The sequence below is a fragment of the Neophocaena asiaeorientalis genome, unplaced genomic scaffold, assembly GCF_003031525.2.
Source record: "Neophocaena asiaeorientalis asiaeorientalis breed wild unplaced genomic scaffold, Neophocaena_asiaeorientalis_V1.1 scaffold59, whole genome shotgun sequence".
Lineage (NCBI taxonomy): Eukaryota > Metazoa > Chordata > Mammalia > Artiodactyla > Phocoenidae > Neophocaena > Neophocaena asiaeorientalis.
In genome coordinates, this window is record NW_020174268.1 from 18,396,253 (window position 1) to 18,414,730 (window position 18,478).

At 48.4% G+C, this 18,478-nt stretch overlaps 1 protein-coding gene across 2 annotated transcripts in view; it reads left to right on the forward strand.

Moving 5' to 3' along the window:
- FLT1 (fms related receptor tyrosine kinase 1) overlaps positions 1-18,478 on the forward strand; it is a 110,454-nt gene that overhangs the window by 63,289 nt on the left and 28,687 nt on the right. For both annotated transcript variants that reach the window (XM_024755448.1, XM_024755447.1), the window contains 3 exons: positions 6,914-7,020; positions 12,738-12,870; positions 17,722-17,826. In XM_024755448.1, coding sequence (XP_024611216.1) covers positions 6,914-7,020; positions 12,738-12,870; positions 17,722-17,826 — 345 coding nt within the window. The remainder of the gene's footprint in view (positions 1-6,913; positions 7,021-12,737; positions 12,871-17,721; positions 17,827-18,478) is intronic.

The window sequence follows — 18,478 nt, forward strand, 5'->3', positions numbered from 1 at the left end:
AGCTTTAGACTTGATTTCCTAATGTATGCAGTATAGACCCTCCACACTGACCTATCTTGTCAGGTTGAGTTTAGGAAGTGAAACCAGGGAAATAAGTTGTGTCTGTGGCTATGTTTAACATATTTAAAGAGGTTCACAAATTAGCCAGGAAGGAAACTGTCTGCTCTTTTTATTTCCTTTGAAAAAGGATTCTTATACTCATAGATAAAACAATGTGTTATTTTTGTATCTGAAAAGGATGAGCGGACTTGGGGAATCAAAGTGGCTTCTTTAAATAATCACAGGTCTTGTTTGGTTTGGACTGCTCAGGAGCACAGGTGGAGTGCTCAGAGGGGAAGTTCTAATATTAAAAACAACAGCAACAAAACTGTAACTAACCAAAATACTTTCTGAAATTAACATAGCACGCCACAGCCCGTGGAACTCAACGGGACTGTTACAGTGCAATGGGGGCACATTTTCATCCAAGGATTTAAAATAAACTATACGTTATCATTATTAGTAATAACCACTATGTGTGTGTGTGTGTGTGTGTGTGTGTGTGTGTGTGTGTGTGTGTGTATTCCTCTAACAGATTTAGGCTTTGCTATTGAAATAATAGCAAAGCATTATAATATCATTTATAATCACACAGGAGAAAACAACTTGAAGAATAGTTACCATTTTTAACATTCTTTTGAGGAAGGCTGATGGATGCAAAAATCATGGAAAGCACAAGACTGCCTCAGGGCACTCTGAATACTTCAGATGGCACCACAGGTGTGATTTGTAAATGTTGTGCCACAATAATCGCACATTAACACGTTTCAGGAAAGGACTCACATGGCAGGAAGGATACACTATGTTCTTTAACATCTTTAGGTAAGAAGAGCTCAAAAGGGACTTGTCTTGGGTATCCAGCCTTTTTTCATCACGCTTGGCCAGCGTTGAGTTTGCATCTCTCCTTTCTGAGCCTCCTCTGATCTCTGACTGCCCCTACCTTAGCTCCTCTCTTCCTAAAGCCTGCGTGCCCCCACTTCTCTCCCCCTGGCTCTCCTGGTACTAGGGAGGATGTGATAAACTAATTGACACGAAGATGTTGGTGACTGATGTCACTCCTGTCATGGGTGTTGGCAGTTCAGAAGGGTTTCCCCAGGAGAGAACAGAGAGAGACCGACTGCTAAGCAGGCAGCTCACTAATTTCACATGGGAGGGCTGGGGGCGGGATGTGCATGCCTTTGTAATTAAACCCAAGCAATGACATAAAGTTGGCCTTGATCAAGAATGCAAAAAATGGTGATGGAATTCGATTACAACATCTTAATGCTTGTGGACTGTGTGGTCCACTGTTTTAAGCACATAACATCCATTAGCCTCCTTCAGTCCAATGAGGGTTGTTTTTTTCCTACTTACAAGTGAGAATCCGAGGCCCCGAGAGGGTTAGGACCCTGTCCAGGGTTGCAAAGCTCGGAAGAGGCAGTGCTGAGAGAACTGGATCCCTGTTTAACCACTCTGCTCTCCTGCCTCTCAGCCTGGTGGGGAAGAGTCCCCGCTCTGAAGCCAGGTGCGTCCCTGCTCGTGAGCCGTGCAACCTTGGACAAATGACTTCCCTCCTGGAGCCTCAGTTTGCTCATCTGAAAAATGGGTGCGAATAATGGCATACCGACCTTATAGGGTTGTTGCAAGGATTAACACATTTAACACCGCATCTGGCATATGATAAAAACTTCTTCAGTATTAGCTAACACTATCATTTGTTAATATGATAAACCAAATTCCATTTCAACAAAACTTTCTGTATTATAGTTTTTCTAGACTTAGCCAGTAAGTCACACAAATGGTGTTCTGGACCCCAAAATTCCTCTTTGACCTAAGGATTTAACTTCCTGTGATAAAAATGTATTACAGAACTGATAGGATAGCAATTTTTTTTTTTTTTTTTTTGGTAGTACACGGGCCTCTCACTGCTGTGGCCTCTCCCTTTGCGGAGCACAGGCTCCGGACGCGCAGGCTCAGCGGCCATGGCTCACGGGCCCAGCCACTCGGTGGCATGTGGGATCTTCCCGTACCAGGGCACGAACCCATGTCCCCTGCATCTGCAGGCGGACTCTCAACCACTGCGCCACCAGGGAAGCCCAGGATAGCAATTCTAAGTATCTTTACTTAAAATTACTCTTGAAATGTACTTCAGATTTAATCCGAATAGAGTATGCCTACAATCACCGTCCTTAAGAAGAATTCCAAGTTGATGGCTGTACACGAATCTATGTAGATTCCTATAAAGCTTCATAAATAGTATGAAGGCCAATTTTAATGTCCAATAAACCTTAGAGACTTACATAATAAGGTTAGCTGGATTACTGGTTACTGGATTTTAAATCAAAGGAGGTAGCACTGCTTGACTTGCTCACATGGGAGGCCAGGTCTAGGTGTACTGATTTTCTTTTCATCCATATATATTTATTGAGACTTTCACTAGGCCAGTGCTCAAGACGCAAAATGAACAAGAAACACACCCTCCTCTCTGTGTCCTAATAGCTTCGTGGGCAGTAAACCCACATAAACAGTTACCTCAAATTAAAACGATGCCAGAACCAGAGAATAACTCCTAAGCCAGGCTGCAGCGTCAGGCCAATTTCTCAGGGAAAGTAACGCAGTTGTTCCTAGAAAATGATCAGGACTTGGGTCAAAGTCTGATTCGTTTTAGAAAGAAAAGACAAATTGTGTTATATGAGATGTGTTTGGATGAAGAAAAGGATCTTGCACCTGAAGTCCAGAAAGTAATAAAAAGGGGAAAAAAGGAAAAGGCGGGTGTTGGGAGGAGGCCTTCAAAGTAACAGCTCACACTGGCTTTAACCATCTCCCCGTAAGGTGGGGTGCTCTTGTCACACATCTTAGGGATGAGGAAGCTGGGGCACAGAGTCCTTGGCCTCAGACATAGCTGCTTGTAGGGTCACATAAAGACTTCCTTTTCTGCAGTTAAGGAAGGCCCTGGGGCCAGGGGCCCTGGTCTTTTGCTTGGGGAGTTTCCCCAACTTCTTGGGAGGCACCACAGTTATACCGCACGAGCTGAGCTGCCTGATTCTGTTGCCTGTTGACTCAAGTAGTCTGGTACCACTCAGAGCCGCATGTCAGGGCTAGTGTGATGCTGCCATATCACACAGCCTGGGCCCCACGCAGACAGAGCTGCCATCACTAGCAGAAAGGCCCAGGGCAGGACGGCAAGACACCGCCCAGCTGTACAGACTGTAGACGAGGATTACCATCTTCAGAAATCAGCCCTTCCTCTGTCTGGCACCTGCCCTTCCTATCCCAGCAGGGATGGGACGAAGCCTGGGAGGGTAACTGACATGCAACGTTCTGGGCAGCCAGGTCAGCAACCTGAAATAAGAGGCACAAATACCTGACCTTTTCGAGACAGCCACCATCTTGTCCCGCATAAAGATACCCTGGTACCATGTCCTGGTGCTGGTCTCTCACACACATCAGACGGGAGGGACGTCCCTGAGATCCGGTGCTAACTCCTAGTATGGTCAAATCCCACCCACGTTCCACTGGCCTCCTTCGCGGGCCATCTGCAGCTGGGCTATCTCACGCACCGAGTTCATCAGCTGACACCAACGAGGTGAGGTTGGGTGTAGTCCGGCCAGCGTGTAGATGTCTGACCGCTGAAAACACATCCAAGAGCTGGATGGTAAGAGACGCTGCTGATTTAAATTAATCTACAGCAGACTATCCTAATAGTCACTTTCCAAATAAAGATGGAGATCAAGTTATCAGACAAGATAGAGGTAGAGCCTAGATACTACCTCCTACAGAATGAGTTTAGTTCTCAGTCAACCCTAATAGAACATGAAATAGACCTTTCCCTTCTAATTAACGTTCATCTTGAAGATGTTTTTAATGAGATGATTCCTTAAATGCCGAAGTGCACACAAACACATTTGCTCCCACTGCAGGGAATTCTGCCAGAGTAAGGACCGTGGAATTACTTCGGGGGGTCAACTTCCGGCCCCGGGGAATGCAGCGGGAAAGTTCCCACGAGAGGGGGTCTCTCCCGGGGCATTCCGTGCAGGAGGCCCCTGCGGAGGCTTTATGCAGACAGAGCCGTGTCTTAAGATGCTCTCAGCATCTCCAGGAGCCCCAGGCCACTGTGCCCTGGAGTAGGTCCCAATCAGTTTTTCGGTTCCACAAAACGCATTTACCGCATAAGCAAAGAAGTGCGCGCGTGCGTGCCTGTGTGACTAGAGCAAGGCAACGTTAAACCTCTTACTGCGGGGGAGGAAATCCAAACTCACAAACTTGCGCTTACGGTTTTCCCATCAAGAGGACGTACTGAGAGAAAAGGTGGTCATTGAAACTTCTCAGTCTCAGGAGATTCAGGGGAAAAGTGACGGCAAGATGCCACAGCAGCGAATGAATCCCAATTCATTCACTCACTCACTCACCCAGCACTTTCAGGATGCCTACCTGCTACGTGCTAGGCACTCGTCTCCACACCAGAGATGCAGCAGCGAACGAGAGGACCTCCGTTCCACTGCTTCACGCAGCGCTTTGAACACACCCGTCAGTTCATACCTGAACACCAGACTGTGAGCTCCATTCCGTGCCCTTTCACTTACCACCGTACACCAGCACTCAGAGCAGAGCCTGGGACACGGGTGATGTTCCGTGTATTTATCCGATGAATATACGTGAAAGGGAATTTGGCCCGGAACCCATTGAAAGCTTCGTGAAACTCTCTGGAGACAAAGCAGAGTATGATTTATCCGCTTATTCACCCAGTTCGGTGAGTGGGGATAGAAAGATGAGTAAGGTGTGACCTCAGCCCTGGGAAGCCTACATCCTGGTAGAGAAAGGGCGAAGGCCAAAGCACAGAGGTGCAGAAGGGCTGGTCTGTTTACGAAACTACAAGTATTTTGATGTAGAGCATGTGGGAGGGCAGCAGGAGATGAGGCTGAGGAAACAGGCAAGGCTGGGCAGAAAGGACCTGAGGGCTTGGGCTTTCTATCCTGGCGGGGCTGAGGGTGGGCAGCAACGGTGGAACTTAAGGAGTCCCAGGATGGAATCCATGATTTGGCAAGATGACACGGGCTGGAGCGGAGGAGACACTGGGGACTCAAGGCTGGTTAGGAAGCTGATGCGGTCATTCAGGGGGACTTAGGTGGTGATCACGCGGTAGGACAGGGCGTAACAATTTCATGAGCCGTGGAAGCAGAATAAGCAGGACCTGGGGATGGGCTGAAAAGAGAGAAAAAGCCAGATTCCCCTCTAGCCGTGGGGAGGATAATGGCCACAGGAAGTGTAGGTATGTGAGGGAAGAGGGAAGCGGCCTCGGTTTTAGCTTGTGTATTTGCTACTGTTGAGGGCAGAGAACCTTCACGGGCTGCAGCTGTCCACAGCACTGAGCTGAAACCACAGGGATCCTCACAGTTCCCTGTGGTCTGGTCCCGTCCCGCATCCTGCATTATATACTCCGTCAGTGCCCTATTGTTTCCCAATTCTGGGCCTTCACCCATACCCTTCCTTCTGCCTATAATGCCCTCCCCTGCCTCCATCCCTGTAGGTCAAAATCCATTTCACATGTCACCTCTCCCAAAAGGCGTTAGTGTCCCTCATCTCCAAACTCTTTGTACCTAGTTTCTTTGTATTTGCCTTAAGCCTCCTGGTTAGGTTGTGAGTGAGCTCCTGGGGAGTGACAGCAGCTTTCCCTTATTCACCTTCCCATCTCCTTGCCTGGGGCGGGACTCAACACGTCTTCGTTGAGTTAAAACAAAGAGCCCACCAGATAAAACTGTCATCCATGAAATGGGGATATCCTTGCCCCTATTCATCGGGCATGTGTGAGGACTTCGCACATAAGAAGCGCTCAATAAAAAGTATCATCATCCACATCACCAGTTCTTTTTCTTTTCTCTTCTTTTGGCCGGGCGGCGCGGCACGCAGGATCTTAGTTCCCCGACCAGGGATCGAATCCCCGCCCCGTGCTGTGGAAGCATGGAGTCCTAACCACTGGACTGCCAGGGAAGTCCCTCACCATTTCTGAAAGGAATACGTTTCACTTGATCTTGGCCTAACTTAATACTAAGACTCTGTCTCCTTTTAATGAAGTTCAAAGAAAGGAACATCACTTTAGAGTTCCTGGGAAAGTGTCCACTGGAATCAGGAAGCAGGGAACCACAGTTCTGGCCCACTGGAGCATTCCTTTACAAATCCCAGAGACCGTCCTCTCTGGAAGCTTCTCTTGGTTACGTTGGGTATTTTCTTTTTGGTCATGGAGAAACAGTGCTCGGCTTTGGATCTGTGTCATTCTGGGAAATAAGGTGATCGGGAAGAACTGGCTCTAGCTGGTACTTCTGCTGAGCTCCGCCCTGCAGGCCGCCTGTTGAGAAGCCCCAGATGTGAACAGCGGGACTGCAAAGCGCTGGCCTGGCCGCTCCAAAAGGAGTGAGCAGGCAATTGTGACAGTCCTGGGGTTGTATTTTTATTTTGAAAACCCACTTTGAAGAATTTTGTGAGTCCCCAGGGAGACTTCTTATGTCTTTTTTTTTTTTTTCTTTTTCTTTAGAATTTCCTCTAAAACCCATTAGGGAGATCTCATATAGTCCAGATTTAGCGCCGTAATGAGGTTTCGTTCCTGCCTTAATGTTTTTTCCCATTGTTAATTTCTCCTCTATTTCTGAGACTGTTTGCAAACCCGACAGCAAAATTTCTGGAAAGTCTTTTCGTTTCCACGTAAGTTTATGATGATAATAGCACAGACCCTGCCGGACCGAGAAGGTAAGAGGCTCTGTCCTGGAAGCGGATTCCTGCTCCAGTCAGCCGACTGCACTCTGATGAAGCATTCCAGGTCACCAACCTTCTTGTGTCAAATCACAGACCTGGAGTTTGCGAGTTGCTCTTTAACGCCCTCTTGGTGTTTTTCTCTCTCCAGGAACCCCAGACAGGTCTAATCTGGAGCTGATCACTCTGACGTGTACCTGTGTGGCCGCGACCCTCTTCTGGCTCCTGTTAACTCTCTTTATCCGAAAACTGAAAAGGGTAAGACCATTTCAGATGAAATGCTATGCTTCTTCTTGCATAATCGGCCCAAATGCCTAGCAGCGCCGTTGGTGTAGTGACATCATGCACGGTCCCCCCAGACCCCAGAATGCCTGCCTGATGTCCAGAGCAGGCCCTGAACAGATGGCAGACCCTCTTCCTCCCTCTGACCTGGTGAACACGGCAAATGCAGCATGAAAACATCTCTTGGGATTTCCCGGTGGTCCAGCGGTTAAGACTCCGCACTTTCACTGTAGCGGGCGCGGGTTCGATCCCTGGTCGGGGCACTAAGATCCTGCATGCCGCACGGCCAAAAAAAAAAAAAAAAAAAGTATCTCAACCCTAACGTGGGGTGTTCAGAACAAAAGCTAGAGCAATGAACAGATGACTATTTCCCAGACACAGAAGGGACATTTTTGATATAAAGTCTTTCAATTAAATTCAACATGAGACCTGGGAAGCGTTCATGTTCTTAACCCCACTCTCTGCCAAGAACCAAAAGGGAAAAAGCAAAATAAAGGCCCACCTCTGTCTCAGCTCTGCTGTTCCATACTCTTTGAGCCCCGTGATAAAATTAAGTGCTTTAGAGTGTGAGGCTCAGGTTGGAATTCAGGACATCAGATTCCTATCATTAGGCCTGTAGCACAGTTTGCTTCTCGGAAGTTTAGTGGGGGAAAGAGCCAACCCTTACTCATTCATTCATGGCCCAGATATTTCCCGTGTGCCTGCTCGGGGCAGAGTGCCAGACCCTGTGTAGGGACCTCTAACAACAGTGCAGAGCAAATGCTACAAAGCCGACTAAACAACACATAAGGGAGGGGAAGTCTGCAGTCAGAGAGACAGCACACGTCTGGGGCTGGAGCAAGCAGAGGGGACCCAGTGAAGAGGAGAGACTGACCCAGGGAAGAGGTGGGGATGAGAGACAAGGGGGCGCAGGAAAGGAGAGGAGAGGCTGTAGTGGCTGCCCAGGCAGGGCCCTGTAAGCTGCGGGAAGAAACTCCCTCTGTGTTTTAGAAGTGAGAGGAAGCCTTGAAGGGGTGAGGTTAAGCAAAGGTGGGTGATTGTAAGGGTGAGAGATCTGTGTCTGGAAAGATGATTTCAGCTGTATGAGGAGAAAGGACCAGAGTGGGCAAGAGTGAATAGAGAAGAACCTAGCAGAAGACCTTGGTAGTCCAACTCGGAAATGATGGTCACGGGACTTCCCTGGTGGCACAGTGGTTAAGACTTCCACACTCCCGATGCAGGGGGTCCAGGTTCGAAACCTGGTCAGGGAATTAGATCCCACATGCTGCAACTAAGGAGCCCACGAGCTGCAACTAAGGACCAAGTGCAACCAAATAAATATTAAAAAAAAAAAAAAAAGAGAGAAAGAGAGAGAGGGACTTCCCTGGTGGCGCAGTGGTTAAGAATCCACCTGCCAAGGCAGGGGACATGGGTTCTAGCCCTGGTCCGGGAAGATCCCACGTGCCACGGAGCAGCTAAGCCCGTGAGCCACAACTACTGAAGCCCACATGCCACAACTGCTGAGCCCACATGCCACAACTATGGAAGCCCACGTGCCTAGAGCCCGTGCTCCGCAACAAGAGAAGCCACCGCGATGAGAAGCACGCACACCTCAACAAAGAGTAGCCGCAGCTCGCCGCAACTAGAGAAAGCACGCCCGCAGGAACAAAGACCCAACGCAGCCAAAAATAAATAAATAATTTAACTAAAAAAAAAAAAAAAAGAAATGATGGTCACTTAGTCTAAATGATTAGTCAAGAGATATTTGGGAGATAAAATCAACAGGACTTGGAAGGTATCAAGGAGGCTTCCTCAATTTCTAGAGATGTCTTAGCCCTTATTAGAAAGCTTTTTTTTTTTTTTTGGCTGCACCATAGGGCATGTGGGATCCTAGTTCCCCGACCAGGGATTGAACCCGTGCCCCCCTCAGTGGAAGTGTGGAGTCCCAACCACTGGACCACCAGGGAAGTCCCTATTAGCCCTTATTAATGTGCCAGGTCTTTGTGGCACCTTGTGGGATGTTCGTTATGTTGTATCTCAGTTAATCCTTTAAAAAACACAAAGGTGTAAATATATTATTATTCCCATTTTATAGAGAGGGAAACTGAGGCTTGGAAAGGTAAAGTAACTTGCCCAAAGTCACTAAGCTAGTTAGAATCAGAGCTGAGTTTTGACCCAGGTTGTTTGACCTTAGACTTGCTATTCAGAACCAGGAAGGTGTACTTTACAGTGTTGGTATGTGGGATGGCAGCCCTCCTCCACGGTGAGTAAGTAACATCAGGCTTTTGTTGTATGGAGTGATTGGCTTTGAGACGTGACAATGAAGGCCACTGCTTTTGAAGGAAAGGAAAGTTAAACAATGGGGTTTTGAAAGGGGAGGTACATCATATAGGGAAACAGAGCTAACAAAAGCAAAACTTGCCAAATCTGTAAGGGAGGTACAAAGACTACAGAGTTCAAAGGACGAGAGGGGGAGAAAAACTTCAGAGAAAGTCCAGCTTAGAGACAGACTTTGAAGGCTGTGGCTGGAAGAAAAGCAGCAGAAAGACACATCCCACCTGAACTCCTGCCTAACTCCCCAGGTTAGGGAAGGAGTCTGGTTACCTTGCATAGAGGAACCTAGTGGAAATAAAACTGGAAAGGCAAACTGGGACTAAATTGAAGAGGTCCTTTGTATTTCTAAAAATTTAGGAAATTTTAATGTCAATAAAAGGATGAGAGGGCTTCCCTGGTGGCTCAGTGGTTGAGAGTCTGCCTGCCGATTCAGGGGACACGGGTTCGTGCCCGGGTCCGGGAAGATCCCACATGCCGCAGAGCGGCTGGGCCCGTGAGCCATGGCTGCTAAGCCTGCGCGTCTGGAGCCTGTGCTCCGCAACGGGAGAGGCCACAACAGTGAGAGACCCACGTACCGCAAAAAAAAAAAAGGATGAGAGCAAGAAAGTATCGTATCAGTAACCGGATACCTATAGAATTCGAGAAGTAATTGGTTGTAGGAGGTGAGGGGGAGCAAGGTGTCAGGAATTATTTCCAGACGATTCCTCCAACCTCAGAGTAAATCCTCACTGATAAGGGCTGGATTTTCTCCCGTTTTTTTTTTTTTTTATAAATTTTTGGCTGCGTTGGGTCTTCGTTGCCATGTGCGTGCTTCTCATTGCGGTGGCTTCTCTTGTTGCGGAGCACAGGCTCCAGGTGTACGGGCTTCAGTAGTTGTGGCGCACGGGCTCAGTAGTTGTGGCGCACGGGCTCAGTAGTTGTGACGCACGGGCTTAGTTGCTCCGCGGCACGTGGGATCCTCCCGGACCAGGGCTCGAACCCACGTCCCCTGCATCGGCAGGCGGATTCTTAACCACTGCGCCACCAGGGAAGCCCTGTATTTTCTCTTTTTATCCTCACCTTGCATAGGCCAGTGTTACAACTAAAGCTAACATTTATTCATACTTCCTATACTCCAGGCCGTACTTGCTTTATGTGGACTATTTCCTTTGATATTCACAGCAACCCTATGAGATAAGTACCATTATCATCACTATTTTAGAGACAAGAAAACTAGCCTTAAAAAGGTTAAGCACCTTCCCCAAGGTTATATGCTGGTCCGATTCCAATCCAGGCTGTCAGATTCCGAGCCTGGACTCTGAAGCGCCTGGCGGTGCAATTTCCATGCCAAGCACCTAGAGGCTGCTCGGTGTTAACGTCAATTGAAGGAATAAATATTTGTCAACCCAGATTCTACTTTCAAACTCGTCTCAAAGCCCTTCCTGAAGGCTTGTTGGGCGTTTCCTCTCATCCGCCTTATTGAGATGAAGCGCAGATTCCACAGGTGCCATGTGGGAAGACCGCCTTCATGGCCTGCTGCCTTGCCTCCATCACCCCTGCCCACCTTCCCTCACTTCCTGCAGGACCCAGGCTGTCCCCGGCTGGGCCCCAGCTCTTCCTGCGCTCTTGGAAGACTGGAGACCGTTTCTCATGGCCGTGGCTACAGCAGACACTGAAAGCTTGAGTCCTGAAACCTCTTCCAGCAGTGAGCGCTAATGAACACCCAGCGCCCTAGCGTAGGAACTTACATTCCTCTCTAGCCGCACAGCCTCGCACGAGCGTCTGACAGGCTGGGGCCCTCCCGTCTAACACCACTGGCAATCGTAATTCGTGACAAACGTGCCCCCTATCTTTCTCCATTTTCCACTCTTCGTGGCAGGCAAATCTTCCTGCCTTGAGCTATCTGTCACACATTTTAGTGATAATTTTTGTGAGAAAGAGACAGATTGCAAGTGATGGATGAGGTGAGCTGTGACAGCCCAGAACGGGGTGAGTCAGGGCCGAAGAATGCGGGCCGGTGTGAAATCGGGTGGATGGAGAGCTTCATCTTCTCTACTGAACTCTGATCCTGTTTAGGGAAGTGCACTGAAAGGAAGGGCCTGAAACTCATTTAAATGAAGTGTACATAACTTCCAGGCAAGAGTTATCAAAACCTAGCATATATAGGCAAACATACCTCCCGTCTGTCCTGCCCACAGAAATGCCGTCAATTCTACAATGAATTAATAGTAACGGGGCATCACCCATTAGTGTGAACCTAAGACACTAAATGTAGAACCAGTTACGTAGGATCTGAAATAAAGGGTGTTTTCTGGGCTTAATTTGCATTACCAAGATAAAACAAGCACTAGAAGGCAGAGGCCACCTTATTTATTTGACCAGTGGCCAAAAGAACCTGGAGTGTGACCGTGTGTAAGTCTCACCCCTTGGCCTTTGAAATAATCAACTTCTATTTCTTATTGAGGATAAATCTGTTTTGTTCCTTTTTGTACATTTTTCCTTTTTTTTTATTTTTCTCTTTTCCCTGCGTCTGAGTCACAGTAATGTATGGTAAATATAAACTTGCAACATATTGAATAAGCTTGCATTTTACACGAATTTTAATATAAGTAACTCAAATGCAAACGGAACAGCTTGGATGAATCCAATACATCTGGACAGGGACTCACAACATTTTGGTCACCAGGAAACTTGTGTAGCCTACTCGTTGGTGGATTCCTTTATGTCAGAAGTGCTGACTTTTCAGTGTTCATTAAGTGCTGAGCTCAGAACCCTTTTTTTTTCTTAAACTCCTCCAGGAAAATCTTGTACTAATCTCACTACAGTCTTCTCAGGTTGCTGCAGAAACTAAGGGGCCAGGCCTTCTGAGTATATTTAAACACTTCACGTGAAATGTGCCTCTCAACCATCCCAGGGATCCTGGGTTTACTTTGCCACCTCTGGCCTCTCTTGCAAATGTAGAAAAGCCACAGTCATGGAGCCCGCTGTTGACTCATCTGTCGTGTGTACTCCTGCATGTGGAGAATGGTCATGGAAAGTTATTTTTAGTCACAGTTTGGAATGATTTTATTAAAATGCCTTGCATTTTTTTCAGAGGACTATTGCTTGTTTAAGAACAAGCAATGGGATCACAGCAGGACCTGAGCGCATTTGGTCTCAGACAGGACGGTGGAGCGGGTGCCGCAGAAATGCATTGTGGGAATAGTAAGGGGTTGCTTGATGAAAATTGCACGCTCACGTGTGACGCGTCTGTGTGTACGCAGAGGGTCCTTCCCGTTCCCCACCACGTGGTTTCAACCCTACGAACCAAAATAGCAGGCGATGTTGCCAAGTGTGGTCTCTTGAATATCTGGGATTTTAAAGTTGTTTCCTTCTTGGTGACTTTGAGATCTATTTCTCAGTCTTCTTCCGAGATGAAAACTGACTACCTATCGATTATCGTGGACCCAGATGAAGTTCCCCTGGATGAGCAGTGCGAACGGCTCCCTTACGATGCCAGCAAGTGGGAGTTTGCCCGGGAGAGACTTAAACTGGGTAACGTATTTGTTCCACAGATTCCTAAACCCATAACCGAGCACCTACTACTTGCAAAGCACTGCGCTTTGAGGGACGCAGAAGTCGACTAGACTCGGGATTCTACCCTCCAGCTGCTCACAAACCAGCAAGGGAGATGGACACAGAGATAAAGAAGTCTCTAGAATCCTAAGACAGAAGGTCCAGGGGACAAGGCAGCACCTGTTAATTCTTTCAACGATTTTTAAGCACCTTCGCCGAGCAGCAGATGCTTGTCTAGGTGCTGGGGATGCAAAGGCGTTTGAGTCTGTCCCCTCAAAGGGACAAGGACACAGCTGTAAAAGCCGTTAAGTGGAGGAGAAGGGGAGAGCTTAGTTCCAGCAGAGTCTGACAAGTACAGACACTCTTAACTAATGAAATTTTTGTGGATGAGAAACTGGTGACGTAGAACACAATTCAGGATGAGGAGATGCAGTAAAACCAAACATATGGTGAAAGGGCTGGTGCTCTGCAAGGCTGAGGATCAAAAGCCCCTGGGCACGAACCTATAAATTACATGCTTTGAACCTATAAATTACATGCTTTGAACCTATAAATTACACGCTTTGAATTTCCCCGGGTGTTTGAAATGTCCACACGGGTGTCACTGACGTGTCATTTATGAAGAGGGAGGATTGCTGCTTCCTAGGTAACGGGGACGCTCTAAACACCGGGCCAACGTGCTTTCTCTCCAGCTTACCCCCGATCTCCTCCAGCTCAGACGGCACAATGCAACTTAACCTCCAGCCCACGGTGCTACAAAACAACAGGAGCCTCAGATACTCTTGCCCAGACATCTGGATGGTGGCTTCTGAAAGTTTTCCACTCTCCCCTGTGTGTGCCAGAATCATTAATATTCGGAACTAAGAAAAGAGATCATGGAGCCAGTGGAGCTTGTTGCCCGAAGAGCCCGTTGTTCCAATTCACTCGCACGCCCCCCCTCCTCCACATGCAGACTATAGTGGGGTAGGGGTGTGAGGGGACAGAGAGGGAGAAATGGCTTTTCTGGTTGTTCTCTTGGGCCTTGAAATGATTCCACTTACATTTCTCCCTGCATGAGAAAGAAGACTTGGCCCCAAGAGTGCCTGCTGTTTGGCTTGGGGAAGGAAATTAGGAATCAGTAAAAGGCCGGAGAGACAGGCGAAAGCCAGCAATGGCTGCTGATGGGGCGGGAAAAAAAATCAACTAAATTTAGAGTCGTTCGGGGCAGGTGGCACCCTAGATGAGTTCCTTCTGCAAGTCTAACTTACATGGCAGCTGGCCCAGCCCACCCCGCCAGTGACCTTGGCAGGGAACACGGGATAGTTTTCCCACAACCGTAAGCCATTCTCAGGCCACACTGCTTTCCAGAGTTATTAGTCACCAGCAGACATGCGTCTTTCTGTATAGGAAACACAAGCTTTCTGTCCCATTTCTTCATTCCTTGGCCTGGTACCACTGTGATCTTGACAGCACATCAAGGGAGAATGCTAAGCCTTCCAGCAGAATTCCCCCGGGGCTCTGTGAGTTTAGAGAATCCCATTTCAGAAGAGTCTCCTTGAAGATCTTTTGGTTCTTTTCCCTCCCGGGGCTGCCAGATGCTGTGATTCGGCTAATGTACGTGTGAGTGTCTTTGACAGATGAGGGTAAGTGGGTCAAATCAGCTAACTCTGCCTTTCAATGCAGAGTGGCTGCAAGGGCCAGAGGAGATTTATTTGGCTTAAAAAACAAATACACGGGCTTCCCCGGTGGCGCAGTGGTTGAGAGGCCGCCTGCCGATGCAGGGGACGCGGGTTCGTGCCCCGGTCTGGGAAGATCCCACGTGCCGCGGAGCGGCTGGGCCCGTGAGCCGTGGCCGCTGAGCCTGCGCGTCCGGAGCCTGTGCTCCGCAACGGGAGAGGCCACAACAGGGAGAGGCCCGCGTACCGCAAAAAAAAAAAAAAAAAACGACAGAAAGTAATCTGAAGTAACGTCTGGCAACTGAAAGTAACCAAAATTATGTCTGGATGGATGCAGAGGAAAAGCTGGCTTGATGGGCAGTTACAGTGGGTTAGAGATGTAGAGAAATACACAGACCAAACGGCTTCTGATTTCAGCTGAGTGTACTCTGGGTTACGACTCGCAGCCCTGGTGACAGAAGTCCGAACTGATAGCACCCGATAGACAGAGTGAGAGTTTGGGTCAAAGGTGTTGCTACCATTGAAGTTCCTGAAACCCAGAACGAAAAAAAACCCTGTTTTGTTAGAGATGCCTCACTCAACCTGGGCGAGAATTCCACTTCTGTGCATTTATCCCAGAAGTTGGGATAATGCCTGACAGCATCTTCCCGTTGGAAAGTAAAGTCAGGATTACCTAACATGGGAAAGCACACGTGGAGTGTGGAGTGTGGCAAGTGGATGGTGCTGCCTAGTGTAAGGTGAGCCCTGGATGCCCAAGAGGGTCTCAGCCCCGGGCTCCCCTGCACTCTCCCCACCGTGTCCCAGGGACCCTGGCCAGTCACTCTCGGAGGAGATTCCAGTATCCTCTCGTGGTATGACCATGACCTAGCACTTTTCCAAGTCAGTGGCATTTAGGTGACACCAAGGAGGATTTTAAGGGAAAGGAAGGATCAGGCAAGATGGAGTCCGGTGTGACGGGGCTCCCCTGACCCTGGAACTGCAGATCTGCCAAAGGATCGCAACTGTACAGCCAGATGATTAAAGAGCCCGTGATAGCTTCAGGCCGTGCTCGAGGCGGCAGTCAGCTTCCAAGAGAATAAATGAAAAGACAGGGAAGTCTAGTGAGTACGAGCGCCTTCTCACTGGTCAAAGCAAACTCCCCAAACGCTTGTCAAAATAAAGTGTTTTGTGTGATGGCTAAGAAGGGAATGCACGGGGGCTGAAGCTGTGGAAAGGAAAAGGATGTCGCCTGCCCCAAGTGAGCAGGGGTCTGTGGACCCTGTGGAGAGCTGTCCCAACACAGAGATGCTCTTCATCTGTCTCAGACTCAGGACACTTCATATTAGATGGTAGAAGGCAGTGCAGAAGAAAAGGTGTTCTTTTACCCTACAAAAGCAAGGGATAAGCCTCTAACCAAAGTGCGCCTACGTTTACAATCTGGAGGAGGTATCTGCCAGTCTTCTTTCCATACGTGATTTCGGGGTTCACCGGAGGCTCTTTTATTTAAACGAGAACTCCCGACTTTGCTATTTCTTGGATGCTTTTATCTGAAGAAGGGAGCAGAGACTCTATCCCTGTCCATGGAGCATGCTCTGGGAGGATGACCTGATCAGCCACGACAGGTGCACATTTGACCAGGGGAAGCGTGTCGTTTCACCAGTGTCTCCTCCTAACGCAGAGCGTGTCCCCGTGAGACCCAGGCGGGGAGACGCTGCTGATGTCACTGGGGACGGAGCTCTCTCCACCTCCTCACTGGACGTGACCTCGGGTGGGTGGTGGGCGGGAGTTGCACATAAAAGTACAGAGCTTCTAAGAGCGTGAGGAAGCAGGAAAGCTTCGTTACCAGTTTTCTAGGAATCTTAAAACACAACAAATCGTGTCCTTTGGGGGAAGGGACTGGCGTATGAAGAAGCTAGGAAAGGAGGAGGGAGGGAAGGTCAGCTCACTGGAGGCACATTATCAGAACAGTCTCAGCATGAGGACTTGGCTGGAACTGGAGGCTGTGTGTGGAAGTAACACTCCCCCTACCAGGACTGACTTTTGACCAGAGGCATTCTGTTGGCTTTCCAACACCCCCCACCCCCACACCTGCCGCCAGAAGAACCAAAAAAAAGGCGACTTCTCAGGCTCACCCTTTCTTCTGCCGTATCATGCTTGAGTGCACAGTTCCTCTAAGTTGTACCCAGCAACCTGGTTCCTGGTGGGGCAGAAGGAAGCCCTGATAGAAAAGGTGGCAGAGGTGTTCTGGGGGCAGGGGTGGTCCCTCCTCATCTCTGCACCGTTCAGGTGTGCAACTCACGGGGGCCCCCCTGGCCACCCAGGACTGCATGAGACTTGCTGTCAGCGTCTCACAAATTCCCAGATGCGACTCTTCATTCTGCACTAATACACAGGGGACCCAGGTGCACCAGGCACCAGGCCAAGTTCTGGGAAGATTCAGACATGGTCATTGCCCCTTTGAGTGAAGTTCGTCTCATTCAAGGGTGAGAAAAAAAAAAAAGTGTTTAACAGTCATTACGACATAACGTACCGGGTACCGTGAATGAGACCTCACTTTGTCACTGCATCTGGCAACCACCTCTCTGTGGCTGAAACAAACTACTAGGCCCATGTTTGGAACCATGAAGATTTATAATCGTCATGTAAAGACCCGTTGGAAATACTGGGAATATCTTGCCTGGCGAGGAGGTCTGAGAAACGACTTAATTATTTTTTGGTAGCTCTGGAGCATCATTGTAACAGCAGTAACCTCCCTTCTCAATTTCCTCCCTTTGCTGAAAACAGATCAGAAGAAGTAAGCTTAAGTGGCAAGAAAAGGGGCTTAGGTTAAACATAGGGAAATTTTTGTGGTAGTAACGTTAGTAAACAATGGAAAAGACCACTCAGGATGTGGTAGCCTCTCCCCACAAGAAGGACTCTGTAAAAGAGGAAACTGGCCATCCACCTGCACCAGATGCCTTCTAGGGGCCTAGCCTAGCTGTGAAGGATGAGGGCAGCACAGAAGCACAATAAAGAGTTGAAAGGAAGATACCCCAGAAATGTGTCCTGACCCTTTTGGGGTCAGTTCATTGGAGATTCCATTCAGAGCTACATGCCGCACATACACACACAGGGAAAAGGCCCTTTCTTCCTGAAAAAAGACTTAAACTCACCCTGCTGGCTTGGCAAACAAACCAACGTCTTCTTTTCATTGTAGGCAAATCACTTGGAAGAGGGGCTTTTGGAAAAGTGGTCCAAGCATCTGCATTTGGCATTAAGAAATCACCTACCTGCCGGACGGTGGCTGTAAAGATGCTGAAAGGTATGGATGGTGTAAGTTTGGCTTTCAGCTCACCCATTACGTTCCCTAAATGCTGGCCCAAGTTGGGTGTAGCCTAGGAACAGACAGAAGCCATGTCTGCTCTGGCCACAAAACTTGCTTCTGCTGGAAGCCCCTTGACCTCCGGGGCTTTAGATGAGACCAGCAGGAGCTCAGAATAAACCTTGGAAAGGAAACAGTTCAGCGTTATCCATGGGAAAATGATTTCCGTCTCCTCAGAGATCTTTCTCCTACCACATCTCAGATTTTTCTAGAGTACCAGGGACTCAAGCCCACAGGAACCACAGGTACAAAATTTGGGGATGATCCATTTATGGCGTTATGATGGCAACTTAGCTGTACGTCATAAATCTCAAAGGCTTAGCTGGGGCTGAACCTCACTATAAAGTAAGAATATAAAGCTAGAACAGTTGAATTGATCAGAACTTCAAGCTGTTTTATAGCGTCAGGTCCCACCCATTAAACATTTCCTCTTTAGAAATAAAAACAAAACAAACCCGAAAACAACAACCTGTCTTCCTATGTTGAAGATACTATCTATCACCCTGTGAGGCACTGGGAGGTAGAGACGAAGCACACGGTGACTTACGACCCGTCCCCTAAGACAGAGTGAAAATGAAACGTCACTGAAAGT